At 41.2% G+C, this 16,657-nt stretch overlaps 1 protein-coding gene across 1 annotated transcript; it reads right to left on the reverse strand.

The window, feature by feature from the left end:
* Positions 1–121: 121 nt before the first annotated feature.
* Positions 122–16,156, reverse strand: si:ch211-183d21.1. The gene is made up of 12 exons (XM_031291276.2): positions 15,966–16,156; positions 14,334–15,182; positions 13,950–14,130; positions 12,500–12,642; positions 9,216–9,781; positions 8,697–8,970; positions 8,318–8,513; positions 7,274–7,458; positions 6,666–6,758; positions 5,692–5,838; positions 2,793–2,886; positions 122–1,656 (listed from the first exon to the last, which is right to left on the reverse strand). Exons 2-12 carry the CDS (start codon positions 15,154–15,156, stop codon positions 1,593–1,595), a joined length of 2,766 nt encoding a protein of 921 aa, XP_031147136.1. The 5' UTR covers positions 15,157–15,182; positions 15,966–16,156; the 3' UTR covers positions 122–1,592.
* Between the last annotated feature and the right edge of the window lie 501 nt (positions 16,157–16,657).

Here is a 16,657-nt window from a genome sequence, read left to right on the forward strand (position 1 = left end):
TGTACCATTTTACACAGAAGCTAAAAGTATAAAAAGTTCTCAATAAAAGACATTTTATGAGCATTACATATTTTTTTTGGGGGGGGGGGAGAGATTCTTCACTTGCATGATTTTTATGGGGTTTTTTTTACAAAATAGTTGAGCTTATACGAAAGCAGTGGTGTTACTGTAAAATAAATCTGATATCACAGGGTTCATTTTGCTTGACAAAGGTGTATTAATTTATGTCAACACTCAGAAATCAGAACTGAGGAAAATGGTACCGAGGAGAGAGATCTCCTCACAAAAGGCAATTAAAGCAAACAATCTGAAATGTTGTGCACCACAGCAGATGAGTCAGGCAACATTACAAGGTAAGCGACACATCAACAATATAACAAATGGAGCATATCCAGGCTTATACGTTTATTTCATGGCACTTTGTTTTGGCAATTTTTGATTATTTTCAAATTAATCTTTAGATTTTCAACTTAAATCAAACTTAGATCACACTTAAACAATCAAAATATTTCACTTTTTTCTCTGAGCCCAGCTAGTATCTGTGTTCTACAATAACTTATCACTTCAGATTGGTGAAAACTGCCCCCCCCCCCCGAGAATAACTAACAACATATCCATAGTATTTACACTTAAGATGCAGCAGAGATGGCTGTTCTTTCCCTCTAATAAATGAGGAATCAGCTGATCAAATAACACACAAGTAAAAAGGCACAGTAGAGGTTTCTGAGCCACTAAAAACACACAAAACATAAAATAGTTCTAATTTTCTTAAGCAATCTCTCATTCCTAAAAACAAATACTCTTCATTCAAGAAATTACTCTCTTCCCTTTTCCTTATTTTTGATCGAAGAAAATGTAAACAGTTTGCTTTAAGCAACAAAAGTGGTTACAGACACTCATCACACGTTAGCTAAAGACATTCACATTTAAAAGACAATCAAGCCCTTTGAAAGTCTAAAATGGATTTTAACAGCATGTAGCAAGAAAACAAAGCAGGAAGTCAACCGTTTGGATACTAAATGTGAGCTTGATGAATACTATCTTGGTTGTAAAGTCTGTTGTTAAAACAACGCACCAGCTGAGAAGTGATGAAGGTCATTACATTGATAAATCTTCCTGCATAGCATGGCTGTTACATTTTTGAATTTTAAAGGCTTTTTCCACAGTAACATAAACAAGTCAACAAAAATGACCATTTAGGACTCAAGTATTACAAAAAAATCCTCCCTTTTATCTTCCTTTTGCTTTAAAAGTTGTAACCAGCACTGTTCACAGGGCAAAGGTTGTACACCATCTTTTAGAAAAATACGTTATTATTTTGTATTTTAAAATTCAGGGGTTGCCTGATTTAAGTGTCACCGGTGCCATGAAATATCACATGTCACACACTGGATGCAACCACACTGCTAACAGACAATTACGAGTCATTTCGTCAGTGATCTTCCAAAGACACACAAAAGGACACTTGTGGTGGCACTCGGTTCAAAACAACCGCACAATCATTTACGTACAGGTCAAATTGATTACCCCCCTGCCTCTCGCTCTTTCTGCTGAAGTCGTCCCATGCACACGAGCACCTCCAGATGCCTGGATTATAGATCTGACAGGCCCTCTGCGTGTTCACTCAGCTCCATGGTGTAATAGTCCAGAGGGCGCCTGAGAATAGAGAACACAGCACACGCACACACGCCTTAATGCTTTCAGAGCTACACAATGCAATTACACTACAGTTTCCAGTCACTCACAGTACTCCAGGAGTAATTTACAGTGTTTACCTTTGATTGCCCCCATGCTGCCCTTATCTACAACCACGACTTCAGTCTGTGATTTGCTGCATTTCCCACAATAACTTTCAACAACTTCCTGAGCACAGTCGTGAACTTTCTGTTTTTATTACAAGAGTTACACACACAGCTGAAGAGGTGCAATAGGGATTAGCATTACGTTTTTCCAGCCAAGGAAAAATAAGAGAGTGGGAGTAAGATGTTATGGCCGGTGGAGAAATCTGTATCTCAAGCACGGGCTTAATCCCTCTATCACTGTTCTTAGTGTGAAATGTTAAGACAAGAAAGAAGGTCTTGCTCTTTAATTTTGAGCTGCAGCTGGTGTCTGACACCAAAACCTGACATTTCACACTTTTGGAAAATGTTGTGCTATTCTACAAGACTGATGGGCCAGAAATATGGATTAAAAATACACAGAAAAAAAATAATGTTTTTTAGGATTTTTTTAACCTCAAATTCATAGTAATACAATGTGTTTTCCTTAAATATCAAGCTACAGCATGGAGTAGGTTAGCTTAGCTTAGCATAAAGCCTGAAAACAGGTAGCCTGGCTCTGGTCAAATATACCCCTAATTAACAGATTATAAAGTGCTATAGGTGTTGTTTTTAAATTTTGGACAGGCCAACTGTTTCCTGCTTTCAGTACTTATGCTAAGCTAATCGCCCTAGCTGTAGTTTCATATTTACTGGACAGACATGAGAGTGGTATCAATCTTCAAGAAACATATCTTACGTGCGAGACCCCCAACAATGAAGCTGAATTATTGACTCCCAATCACACACACTTATTATACACAATATCATATTCACAACACTCAATCACTGCATAATCCAAAGAAGGATCACAATTAAAAAAAAAAAAACAGATGTTAATAGCAGCAAACTAGCAAAGAATACAGAAGGTAAATGCTGTTGATATAATGCAAAAGAGGTACTTTGAAATATCTGATCAGTATGCACATTCAGCACACCAGAGAGAGATGAGAAAAAAATAATAAGAGTGCTTACCTCTTCCTGTAGAAGTATATGGACAGAGCAGCTCCTAGTCCCAGCAGCAGGAGCCCTGCTACTATCAGCCCTATCTGTAAGCCCAGGGCAGACGCTAGGAGAGAGTCAAATTAAACCTCAGGTACACTTTCTGAACAAGTAAAGATGTTTAAAAAAAAACACAACATGGCAATTCAAACATCCTGACAAAATGTTAAAGCAAAAATAGATGCTTTAAATGCCTGTTATATATTCACCTACTGCCTTTTGTGTTCTTCTTAATGAAATACAGTATGTGTTAACATCTCAGGATAAGTGGTCTATTCCAGATTTACTATTGAAAACTATGCTTGTTATTCCCAACATTTAAAGTCACAGGAGAACTCCTTAAGCAGCTACTGTTGTTAGCAATACAACATAGGCACAACTGGTGTATCTGTTTACAGTGCAGCCAAACAAACTAGCATTGTTTGAATGACTTAGTCCGTCAGTAATTAGCCTTTTTCCATCATACATGAGCACAGTAAAGTTGGTTGCCTAAAGCGTGATTTGTACTTCCGCGTAAAATCTACGCCGTGGCTACGTACATAGGTACGTGGAGATACCAACCTACGCCGGACCCTACGCTGTAGCCTGACGTGCACCTCTCGAAAAATGTAGCTACACGTCGCGGCAACGCACGTCGGGGCTTGGTAGCGTTGCATTTCCCCCTACTCATTTCCTGGTTCTCCTCCATAAACTAGGGCTGCACGATATGAGGAAAATATCTAATTGCGATTATTTTGACTGATATTGCGATTGCGATATGATTCACGACATTGTGTGTGTGTGTGTGTGTGTGTGTGTGTGTGTGTGTGTGTGTGTGTGTGTGTGTGTGTGTGTGTATATATATATATATATATATATATATATATATATAGGGAATGATAATTTTTGTATCATTATTCTCATTTTCATTGAAAATGATGTGATGTGATTTTTTGCGAGGATCTGTACCAAACAAAGATTTTTTTCTTTAGTCTGTAGGATACAATTTGTAGGCCGGGATGTCTCTGCAGCACCACAATACTTTATTTTAGAATGGTCTGACACATATTTTGTCTTTAACAAATATTGCGCCCCCCTGCAATTTAGATATTGCACTAGTTCATATTGCGATTTCGATAAAATTGCAATTAATTGTGCAGCCCTACCATAAATAACATGAAATCAAGGAGATTTCCCACCGTGGTCAGAAAGCACAGGGAGACACTTTGTTTCTCTCACTATGCCTCTAGAGTCGCTACTCGCTCCGAAGATAGTCACTGCCTCTCTCTCCCTCGCTCTATCACACACTCGCCACACACACAAATGCCGGTTCAACGCACACACCAACGCAAAAGTATAAACTTCAGGCCTCATACGTAGGCTACAGTGAAAGCTCTGCGTGGAGCCTCCGCACAACCATAAATCACGCTTTACTGAGGAGATGAAGGTGTACAGCCTGTTGCTGCAACTTTTCATCTAACAGCTCACTGTGGTCACCGATCCTTCTTGTTCCAGTACTCGCTGCAGTATTTAAAACTGACCCGTTGATTTAAAATGCTGAAAATGATCATGTCTTGTGTCTTTTGATAAACGATCGCGGTCCGCTTTAACCATGTAGACAAATACACTGCATTTCCTGTGATTGCTTCACAATAAAAGTCAACCGTCTTTCGCCAGTGGTATGCTTTTAAGGTGAAGCATCAGCAGTAGAACTTGTTTGGTTAGCATTGCCCTAATGCTTAATACAGTACATCTGTATTAAGTTACTGCTAATGCTTACTGAACATTTACTACTGCTGCATTGTTTCCTGTGATTGTTTGCTGTAAATACCTCATATGTAGGTTGGTAATTTGAATCTTGCACAGGAATGGCAGATCATGCCAATTCAATTATTTCTCCTTCCATGTTTTTTTCTTAACTCTAACATTTTTCTAACATTTTTGGGTAGATGGCTATATGTATTGCATCTGAGAGAAACTATAAAGTATGTGTACAGTTTTGTGGGATTAATTTGAAGTTGCTCTCTCTCATTCCCATTAAAAATGTTTTGTGTTTTTGGACATCAGTGTTATTGTCTTTCAAAAAGCTGCAGTTGTTGAAAGAGCAAGGACTTAATTTCTACTTTAAAGAAAGTCATTGGAAGTGGAATTTGGCGCAGAAAAAAGACCACCAGGGTCCAACAAGGACAAAAGAGAGTGGTAAACACATGCAATAACTTCTTTGAGTGCTCACCCTGAGGACAGACTGACCTACATTTACCAGAATATATATTAAGCATGGGCGTCAGCGCTTGTATACTTTTTCTAATTATTAGTTTAGACCCCCACTTTTACCATGTTTTTGTCAAAAACACATCAAGGTCATCGGTCTTTCCACCCAGTGCGTTATTATCAAATGCATTCTGCTTGCTTATTGAGAGAATGCTCAAATCAATAAAACTCCATATCACGTTTTGACGCACACACATACACACATGCACGCGAGCGACAGAGTGCTGCGGTTTTAAAGATAGAGGGGAAGAGAAAGTGCACTATTGCACACAATGTTGCTGTAAGTTATTAACTTACTCAGAATGCTGCTTTGTCACTTTTTGACCCCCCAAAGCCTGTGATATTTTCTAATAGGCTGAACACGCCTGACAGCAGTGGTATGTGTGTAAACGTGTGTGTAACAAAACCCCCAAGATAACTGCCGAACAACATAACCTTTGAGATGTCGGCCTCAGGTCCTAGTGATACTTAGTAGTAGTAGAAATGATTGAATGAGATCCTCAAGTTTATTAATAAAGATGGCTCTGAATTAGTTATCAAATCAATTTCTGTAACTGTGTAACTTCTGTAGCTTTAATATCTTCAAATGTGTGTCCTGGGGCAAACCACAAAATGTACCCACGGCCCGTGGTGGCAGAGCAGAAGCCTCCCTGAGCAGAGGAAGGAGTCATGTGCGATGTCTGGATGATGAGGGCCTTCTGATGATCCGACAGTGCCTGGATGTTCCCCCACACTCGCAGCCACCCAGACATGCAGGAAAAGTTGGCTCCTTGAGCACGAACAAACAAACAAATGTTTCATCATCTACATATGAAAGTGTTCAGGATGTGCGTTAGCTTGGCAAATATAGTCATTCTGTAATCAGGAAACAAGAGATGTGAGTTACATCTGAAGAGCACATCCCATGCCAGTTACTTAGTGTATATGAGGGATGCAGGATGTGTTAATGAAAAGGATATAGTCAGCACCTCCCTGTCTCTAAATAATGTCCCTCTGTGAGAATTGACTTCCAGAACCGGAAGTGGTTGCGGGAGTTGCTAGAGCAGTGCTCTATAGTGCTGCTCATCTCCTGTGAGTTGCCACATTATATCACAGCTGAAGCATTGCTTTACCAGTTGCACCTTTTTACGCCACTACATTCTCAGAACCTAAACCTGGACTTCTCGCAAAATAGTAACAGCTATTCATCTATACTGTACAACTCCATGGTAACAGCGACATCCACCGCTGTGTTGATTGTTGGTCAAGTTCTCCCACAGAGTCAGTGGTCTCTGGTCTGCAATCCTTTGTTTTTTTCCCTTTTCATGACTTTCAGTATCATTATATTGAGTTACTTTGTACCTTTCTAACCTCTTTAATGTTATTTTCTGAATGGTGACACACATGATTTGATCACTAGTGAAACCAATCTCTCATTGTTTTTTTAGATTGAACTCCCGACACACACTGTCACACATTCAGGTGTGCAGAGATTTGTCGGAAAAAAATCTTTTCACACAACGCACAATTTTTCAAATCTCAGGGTTGAGTAATTTCTTGCATTAAAAATCAGCCAAATGTAACAGTTTCTATTTATACTAAGTAAACCTGCCTCACCTTGAAGATACAAGGCAGAGATGCCACAGTGACACTTCTGCTCCAGGTAGTCGGCCACCTCAGCGACCCTCCCCTGGATTAGACCATTGCAGTCTGAGACAAACGGAGAAGAGGATGTCAGCTTTTATAAAAGGCATATCTACTGTGTTTTGACCATTAGACAGACAAAGGAAAACAAGTTCAGTTTTACATTAATTCCCACATGAAGGGTTTATCTTAATTGCTGTCATTTTCTTCTCCCCCCCCTAAAGACAATTTTTGCATTTTCACCTTTATTAGACAGTTGACAATTAAGCTACAGACAGGAAACATAGGGAGAAAGAGAAAAAAATCATGACATGCAAAGATCCCCAGCTGGGATTGAACAAGGGATGCCGCAGCAACATGGTTCGCATCTTAACCACAAGACACCAGGACATACCTCATTGCTGTAATTTTCTAAGTTGTGTAAGCAATGTTTGTATGCACTTCAAGTAAATTTAGAGTCAGTGTGTGTTAAAAATATAGCATCAATGAGCTTCACAATCTGTGCAACATGACACCCTCTATCCTTAAACCACATCATATTCACTTTCACATTTTAGTTTTTTTAAGTTATGATGCCTCACCTCCCGACTGCTCCTGCCAGTCACTGGACAGGGGTCCGAGGCAAAGATCAATGCGACTTGAGAAGGCGGCGCTCGGACAGATGTTGGTTCTGTGAGGTGTGGGCGACGAGCTTGTCCAGGAGGAGGGGCTCCTCACCTCGCAGCATGAACACCGGCTGAGCGAAACAGGACCATCTTCCACTGACCTGCACATGCAATGCATGTATGAATACAAACATATACACACAGCAGCAATAAGGATAACGTCAACAAAACAAGTCTGCCTCGAATGACAAAGCAAAATAGAAAGTAGGTTTACATGAATACCAATTGGTTTAAGGCAACTTATGTATTTTGTTTACAGTAATGCTCTTTTAAAACATGGACTCCTTTAGTACACAAAATACTTGCCACTTAACGGCACTATGCAAGGTTAAACTTTGTATTGACAGATCCTGGCTCGTTAAATATGTGACATTTGCTGCTGTGTGAATAGCAGTTTAAAAAATATAATCTGTATTTTTATGAAGTTAATAGAGGCAGCCATGCCTACTATATACAACCAGTGAAAAAAAACCTTGAATACTATGAACATTTCAGCGTGATACATTTTTTTCACTGAGGACATTTTTACATGTCACAGTAGGAAAAGCACAGGTGAACATACTTTAATAAAAGTAATGTTGGCTGAATTCCAACATGCTTCTCTGTGCTCCTTACTGTGAATGAAGTAGACTTTATTTTTTTTATTTTTATTTCATTATAATGATCAGATATTTCCACATTGGCTGGTCTGTAGGCGGGCTGTTTTTGTCTTCTGACTTTAACCTGCTCTGGTTAGCAGTGCTGTATTAGTTGCCATGGTAATCTTTCCTAGTTAAAAGAGAACCAGCTGTGATAAAAACAAAAAACGGAGTCTGTCGGTGGCCTGGACCAAATTAATATAATTAGAAGGCCTCTACATGACATTTTTAGCATTCTGATTATAGCCCTAATTGGGTTGGGGTATATCATTAGTGTAAATGTTCTCAGTGATTCAAGCTGCTGGGTTTATTCTACATTTACCTGGCAGCTGGAATCACTTGTCTCCCTCTGGTGGTGGACAGAGAGGAGAGCAGCTGCTGGTTTTCACTGAACACAAGTACATCTCTGAGACTGGAGTTGGTCAGAGCAGTGCCAGCTCTACAGACACTGAACAGGTCATAGCACAGGACTACGGCTCCTCGTACAGGCACCGTGGAGCCATCCGGGAAAGTCTGATCTATGCAGGAGAGAGAGGAGGTGAAGGAGTAGTAAAGTGAGAGATGGTGGGGATGGGTACAAAAAAGAAGAAGAGGGAAAAGGACAGAGAGAGTGTGGGAGAGACTATTAAGAGGTTATTAAAAATGAGGATGGAAATCTTTTGTTTCAAAAGGCGTCTATCCCTGAACAGCAAGGCCCTCACCTGCTCCCGTGACATTTCCAACGACGTAAAATCCATCCTGGTCAACAGATCCGGTCAACGGAAAGGCAATGATGGTCCCACTGCGCTCCTGGTCAAACACAGACAGCACCAGGCCCCGCAGGTTTGTCATGGGGGGCCCGTGCAGTTCCACAAAGGCCCTCTGCTGGCTGTGATTGGTCCAATGGCCACTAGCCACCTCGCTGATGACCACACCCTCAGGGGCTGGAGGGGGGCGGGGGCAGCTGTTCTCCCTCAGAGGCGTGGGTGGGGCCACCTGTAGTGATTGATGCATTTCAGACTCATTTTTTTTCCTAAAATTGTCTGTGATAAATCCAATGAGATTGCATCAGCATCAATTTAATTATCAGTGCAATAAGCAAAAAAACTAGCCAAATATTTAAAGGAATAGTTCAACATTTTGGGAAATGTGCAGCAACTTCCAGGAGCTACGCTCATGGTGACAGTTGACTTACTGACCAACTGTCACCTGTTTATGAAACCTTCACCCTTTGTACTCACTGAAAAAGCAGACAGGTCATAGGGATAAAGACCTCTACAGCGGCTGAGGGCCTCATCACCAGGCAGAACCTCTGGATCCTCCAGCAGAGGCAGCTGCCCCGGGGTCAGAGCTTTACTCAGCTCCTGTGCCTCCTTATCTGATCCTCTCTGCCGGTAGACGACTGCATCCAGCAGGCCTTTGGTGGGGATCCCCCTTTGCGTGGCTGATGGTGGGCCAAAAGGGCTGCGATAGAGTGCCACAGCATCTGGTCCATTCTGGATGGTATTGGGGGGCAGGCGGAGTGATGGAGCTGGCACCAACCGGTCACTTCCCAGCAGAAAGTAGCCCTTAGAAGTAGTGAAGTGTCCACTTAGGCTGATCTCCATGTAGGGTTTGTTGTTGTGTGCACTGAACAGTAGGATCCAGATTCCTTGCAGGGAGACCCGGCGTCCTGATGGATGCCAAAGCTCGATGTACTCGCCGTCCTCAGCTGCGCCAGGTGTATCAGTGTTCAGCTCATTGATCAGGAAGTCACTGTTCCCCCAGGGTGGGAGGTGAGGTGGTGAATCTGTACCTCCTGGAATTACTAAAGCATAAAGAAAGGTATTAATTAGCTGCTGTCAAAGACTATTTTCACTTGACTTGACTTTGTTTTTTGTAAGGATTTAACAGACAACATTTAACATGTTAACAAAAGAGCTTTCCAGATGCTGGTAGGCAATGGTAGATTTTGCGCTAAGCTAAGTAGCTTTATATTTAACAGACAGGTATAAGAGTAGTAACAATTTTCTCATTTGCAAGAAGGTGAATAAGCATATTTAGCATGGAGTTGTTAAAATAAACAAAACCATGAGTCTGTGGCAGGTATTTTGTATCCACAGGGAATTGTTGAAATAATGGCGACACATGCAAACTCTTTAGCATGTTAAAGAACTTTTGAAATTTCCATAAGGGATGACTGCACTTTAGAGCACTGTGGCAAGACATATGAGGAGGGATATAGCAGAAGGAGACAACACCACATTAAAGTATGTCCTCTTTGTTTTTAATGCATTTGAATCTTATATAAAAGGGGACATTAAGACATTCATTCACATTTCCATTCATTTCATGTTTAGTACATTTACACAATACCTAATAGAAGGCAATGACAGTGTTGCATAATGATGTTCCATACAACTTAACTTCTAACCCCTTCCCATTCCTTTTATTTTATCATTTATAATAGAAAAAAAGCATAGGGCATTGCTTTTCTACTGATGAAAAAAATAATAGTCAACACATTCAGCAGCAACAGAAAGCAAGAACATTGATTCAACTTAAGTGACAGAGAGTGGTATCAATCTTCTCATGACTCTCAGCAAGAAGGAGAATAAGCGTGAAATGAGTGAAAGCCTTATCAAACTTTAAGATGAAACAATAAAACAGAAAATGGACAAGCTAGACGAGACATGACTATAGTGATGTTTTACTACAGAATATTGAGTCTCACACAAACCCCTGTTTTTATTTTTACGTCAAATACCTTGAAATGATTCTAATGGGCCTTGTACATTTTCAGTCATTTGTCTGATGTATGTCTTCTTAAAAGTCAAACGGAATGAGATTTAAACCTGAATGGATGTTTGAGCTAGGATCTAAATGTGCTACTGCTTTTAGTTATCTTCTTTGCTTGACTGGTTGACGTACTGTATTGTATTATACATCTAACAAATGAAAAATAAAAATCAGAAGAATAGTATAGGGTTGTTTACTGCTATTTTACTGCCTTTTCTGGCGATGTCCCCTGACAGTGGTGCTGAAACTCTATGGATAATTCCAGATGGGTCTTATTCTTATATTTTCTTGTTAAGATAACATATTACTCACTAATGTAATTGATAAGATCTGGAAAGATGCCAGCAATGCTGCAACTTCAGTAGACCTTTGCATTAGTTCAGGCGCTCACATCAGCTGATTGGTGTCAGGTGTGTAATTCATGCTCAGTATCATTGGCTCATTGATGCACCATCCTTTGTTTGGCTACCAGCTGACCAGTAACACACTGTCACATTCATACAAGTGTACTAGGGGGCCTTTATAAACTGTCAGTTCTCACGAATACTCTGCTGATTCCCTCATACCAGCACTGCTTCCTGCTGCAACTCCCTCCACCTCCCCAACCTTTTACTTATGTGACTGAAGGATTGATATTGTTAACTTGCTGAGGATTCAATGAGAGCTCCTTCAGAGAGCAAAACCTTTCCCACAAAATCTGACTTTCTTGATGTGTCTCTGACTGAAGTACTGCTGGTTAAAGTTGAACCAACAGCCTTTTGTTTTCTCTTCCAAAGACGTTTGGCTAACATGGAGGTCTTATCTAGGTGTATCAGAGGGCAGGGCTGACATCTCATGCTTAATATTGTAATAAACAAAGATCAAAATCTGTCCAGATTATAAGGATCTTGAGATTTAAAGGTCTTTCTTGAACTTGAAAAAGCAGTTGAGAAAACAATCTCACAACAAGGTCCATTAAGTAGCTGTTCTGGAGCTTTCAATTAAATAACATGATAGTTATTAGGACTAAGTTACTTTATCTTGATGTTCTTTTATTAACAATCTTATTTTGCATCTGGAAAATATACAGTTTGTAACCTTTTTTATGTGACTCATTTTTCACTGTCAAATTTGGACAAATCTAGCTCCACCCTACAACATTTAATCAAACATTTTGCTTATCATCTGTTCAATGGATAGGAAAGGAGTCCACATAGAAAAACCACAGGCTTTTCTGAACCTCAATTTTTTGATTTCTTTAACAGACTCATTTTTCACTTCTCTTAATGGGGGTTCCTTCTTGGAGCAGTATCCCCCACCAACTCTCAGTTCTTTAATTTGCAATACTTTTTCCAGTGATGAAACGTTGTTACCCATTTCCTCAGCTGGTGAATGATACAATCTGTAACTTCCCCGATATCAACATTTGAGAATGGGCATGAGGATATAGCTCTTTCTGAGAATTACTGAAAATAAGTCATTGCCATGACTTAATAATATTGTTACCATGCATATTGAACATTCATGGCCACGCATTATATCAATTTCACAATGTCTGAATAAGGTTGGACTTTCTACTGCCTGTCAATCACACATGCAATACCTGTCCTATTCCCTTCCTTACTTCATGTAAACTGCAGAGAGAAAGCAAAAAGTGTGGGGTTGAGTTGACTGAATCTCATATGCTGTATCAAACAACATACATATCTTAATAATGTTGAGCATCTAAAATAAATTTAAGAGTCATGAAGCACATTCAAATACTCACCAATACTGTGCGGGCAGATCTTTGGCCAGGGGCACTGGTTGGGCTGTGCGGGAGTTTGAGAGGCCTCCCAGAAGACACCAGGGTCTCTGGCCCAGGTGGCCACACCACAGCGACTCAGATAGAAGCCTCCCTCTTTCAATAAACTGACAAAGCAATAAAATCATTTAGAAACAACCCTTACAAATTGACCCTTATTTTGAAGGGTATAATATTATAATTGGTTAGTGTTGGATGGCACATTTATATTTTGCAGTGGATAAACAAAGCACATCATAATGCCATCCAATAATATTGCTTTAAAATAAAAATACTAATTGTAATGCTACATTTCTTAATAGTTTTTAGCAGGCATGGCAATGTAAGTCTGTTGGTCAGTTCGTGCAAGACTTTGGTTCAGACTGAAATATCTCAAGAATTGGATGAATTGCCATGACATTCATTCATCCATTACATTTGGTAAACTCATTAATGTCCCATTAATGTCGCATTGCCTAACTAATTTTGCAAATGCGTATTCATCTGGAACCCCTCGGTTCATTTTCAATTTCCAAATGGCGCGAACCAAAATGTGGATTGGATAGACCTACAACCAATCCCAGCAACGAAACGTGTGACGTAGCACTGAGCAACACATGAAAATTGGGGCGGTGCTTGGTCCATTTGAAGCAGAAAAAAAAAATGGCACCCTGGCCACAAACTTTCTCAAATTAAGGTTTAACACTAAAAAGTGTAGGCAGGAAATATGCAATACACTAACAGAATATTGATACATATTTGATCAGCACTGTCTAGTTTAACAGTTTGAGTTCCGTGAGCCTGGTGCATTGTACTGAACGAACCAACAGGTGACGCTCCTCTGTCACTCATCGTCTTAAACCCGATATGAGATAAGCGGTTGTGATTGGTCCGCCCGGGGCCAGGTCGGCAGAAAATGGGCCAGACGTGTCTGCCGGCTGACGTAGGCATTTGTTCAAAGCACTATTGTGCTTCAGTACAGTCTCACAGGGCTGATAGTGTGGCTGTAAACTTAAACTTAAGTCTTGTTGTATTACGCTCCATTTAAATCAGTGAGGTGTGAATTAAACTTGCTGGTCAAATTTGGGTGTTACTATGAGCAAATCTATTTCAGTGTCAGTGAGAGCCTACTTGTGACTTCCGCCCCACAGTGATCAAGACACACACACCAAACAGAAAAAAAATGAAACAGCAAAGAGGAACAGTGGTCACAAGCCTCTCCCAAGTAAAATATGTTTGACAGAATGCGTTTCACAACACTTGAAACTATGGCCTCAAAAATAACTACCGAACGACCGTTACTAACACATCCGATAGTCACCATGAGCTTCATCACACTAGCATTGATTCTTTCCACCTCTGCAGTCACTGCAGTCAAATTGGGGTGGTTTTACTTTGGAATTTAAAGGAGTGGTAAACTATCATGGTTCCTTGCCTGTTACTGAGTTGGTATGGCTCTCTGCCTGGGATGAGAGTCTCTGTAAGGTTGGCACTGGGCTTGTTTCCAGGTCCAGCAAACACAAATGCGTCTAGAGGCTGTATCTGGCTCAGTGGACTGCCAACAGGGAAGACTGAGGCTCTGCCACTGTAAATAGCCACTGCTCCAGACTCATCTCCTGAGAAGAAATAACAGAAACAAAGAATTTAGAATAAAACAAAAGTGAGTGAATTAATTAATGAAAATGTACGAAAATGCACTAAAGCTCTCTACGGAGCTTCCACATGTAAAATCTGATAAAATGAAAAGCTGAAACGATCTAAAGATCATACAACGCTATCCAAAGCGGTAGAACAAGATCAAGACCCACAGCACACTGACCTTTCATGTAGTTCTTCTCTATGTTCACGGAGATCAACCCATTCCTGAAAGCGTCCACATTCACGTCCACACTCACGCTGACCATGTCCGTTCTCCCATCCAACACAACCAGCACCAGAGGACCTGCAGCTGGAGCCTCTGTTAGCTCCACAAACCCGTCCACCTGCCCTCCTCCCAGCTTCAGCTCAGTGATGACAGGAATGGATGCTGGGGCGGCAGGCGGGGTGCAGTTATTCCTCTGACCTGGGGAAGGTGAGGACACCTGAAAGCCCCAGCGGTCTTCGGACAGCAGGCACCTTTCAATTGACTCGTCCCCCTCAAGGGCTGTTTCATCCTCAACGAAGGCTGGTTCTCCTGGTGTCAGAATCTCAGCGAGGAACTCTGCGCCCCCAGTACGGCGAGTCATGTACACGACAGCGTCCACCAGCCCAAAGGCGGTGACATTCATCTTCTCACTGTAGCGAGCAGCAGATGTGTGATAGAGGACGACAGCGTCTGGGCCGTTCTGGACTGTGTTGGGAGGCAGGAGGATGGCTGGTTTTGGCTGCATATCCACCGAGCCCACCAGGAAGAATCCTCTGTCATTTGTGCTGTGGCCTTTGAGATCCAGCACCTTGTAGGCTATATTTCCATTTCCATTATAGAACACAAGAGTATAGCCATCCAGTGAAGCCTGTTGTCCACTGGTGTGATACAACTCCACAAACTCAGTGGTGTCCAGTCTGGGGTTGTCGGCGTTGATCTCGCTGATAATGAGGCAGGTGTCACCACTGACTACCACCACCAGGCAGAGACAGGCCACACAGGCCAAACTGACCACCATGACTTAGAGCTTCTCAAGGGGAGCTTCTGCAAGAAAAAGTTGCATTCCTCAGTAAAATAAAATAACTGAGGGACTGTTGATACTGGGGTTTATTAAACTCAAGCAACACTGGGTTCTTATTTAAAAGGACAATATAAGTGACTGACACAATCTGAGCCACAAAAAAGGACTGGCTACTGTATCAGTACTGTAATCAAATCTTATGGTTACTACTTCCATACCAGACTCCCTAGAGGAGAAACCTCATAATATCATGAATGAGTCTTCTATGAGTCTATTTTTTTTGTTCATTGTGACATTGGGAAATGCACGTCTTCTGCATGAGTCATGTAATGTTGCGAAACACACTGGCAAGCAGATGGAAACTTTGCATGAATCGGTAAAATACTTTTAGCTGTGAATAAATAGGATTAAATGGGCAGATCATTTAAAATAACTTGGAACTGTCATTTTACAGGAGCAAGTTAAACACACACATGATCCCGTTTACCAACCCCATTTCATCTCTAAATCACTTAAAATCGTCACAGCTTTAAGGTTAGCTATAAAAGATAGTCTTAAAGAAGCCTCATTAGTTTGCACGACAGTCACTCTCTAGGAAAACCACGTTGGTACACAAAAACAGACGTCTTAAAATGAAGAAACGGTCCATGGAGTTTAATTCTGCCCTGAATTTATCTCCCATCCCACGACAGTTATTCCAGTCACGGTTAGGCTGCTATGCATGCATCTTTCCGTCGAAAAAAAAAAGCCTGTCAATCTGCTTTCTATCAGTGCCACACACGGTCCTAAAAGGCGTCGTGACTTACTGTATTTTCTTGGTCCTTGTCGGCCAGGTGTCGGTTGTTGCACCGTCGAAACCGCTCTAGTTGAATGTCAACCCCGTCGGAAATAATGTTGGTAAAGTTTGTTTTCTGCTCTCCGCCGCTCCCTTCATTCACAAAGCAGCACTTTCTCCCCCCGGACTGTGGGCGGTCAGACTGACTGAGGGGGAAGATGCCTGCCAGGGGAAGCTCTCTCTTTTTTTCTACGGCTCAGTACACCATTGAGCCGTCCACAGCTGAAGTCTCGCTGAAGATACAACACAGTAAACCCTACGAAACGACTAAAGAGAGTAAAGTGTAACCCTCCAGTCGGTATTGCCACTATTCAAAATATACAGTAAAACTAGCTAGGGTTATTTCTGTTTTTAGAGCAAAATTAACACGGCGGCCTTAAGTTAATCCCAAGACGCCTTGTAAAAGACCTGAAGGGGGCCCCTGACCCCACTGTGAATTAGGGAAGAGCGGGTTCAGTGGTAACTCTTCAGTGACAGCCTAAGTCCCGCCCAACATCAGGTCATAGCTTTGTTCCTGTATTTTTTCAACACACAACTTTTGGGTTTCAAAGAGGATTGAAAAAAAATATTTCATCTGTTAAATATAATTTTTGTATAACGCTCTTATCAATACACTACGGTAATAGTGTTGGTTGCTATATTTGAGACATTACGGTTTTACGC

This window comes from Sander lucioperca, chromosome 22 (genome assembly GCF_008315115.2).
Source record: "Sander lucioperca isolate FBNREF2018 chromosome 22, SLUC_FBN_1.2, whole genome shotgun sequence".
In the NCBI taxonomy this organism is placed as follows: domain Eukaryota; kingdom Metazoa; phylum Chordata; class Actinopteri; order Perciformes; family Percidae; genus Sander; species Sander lucioperca.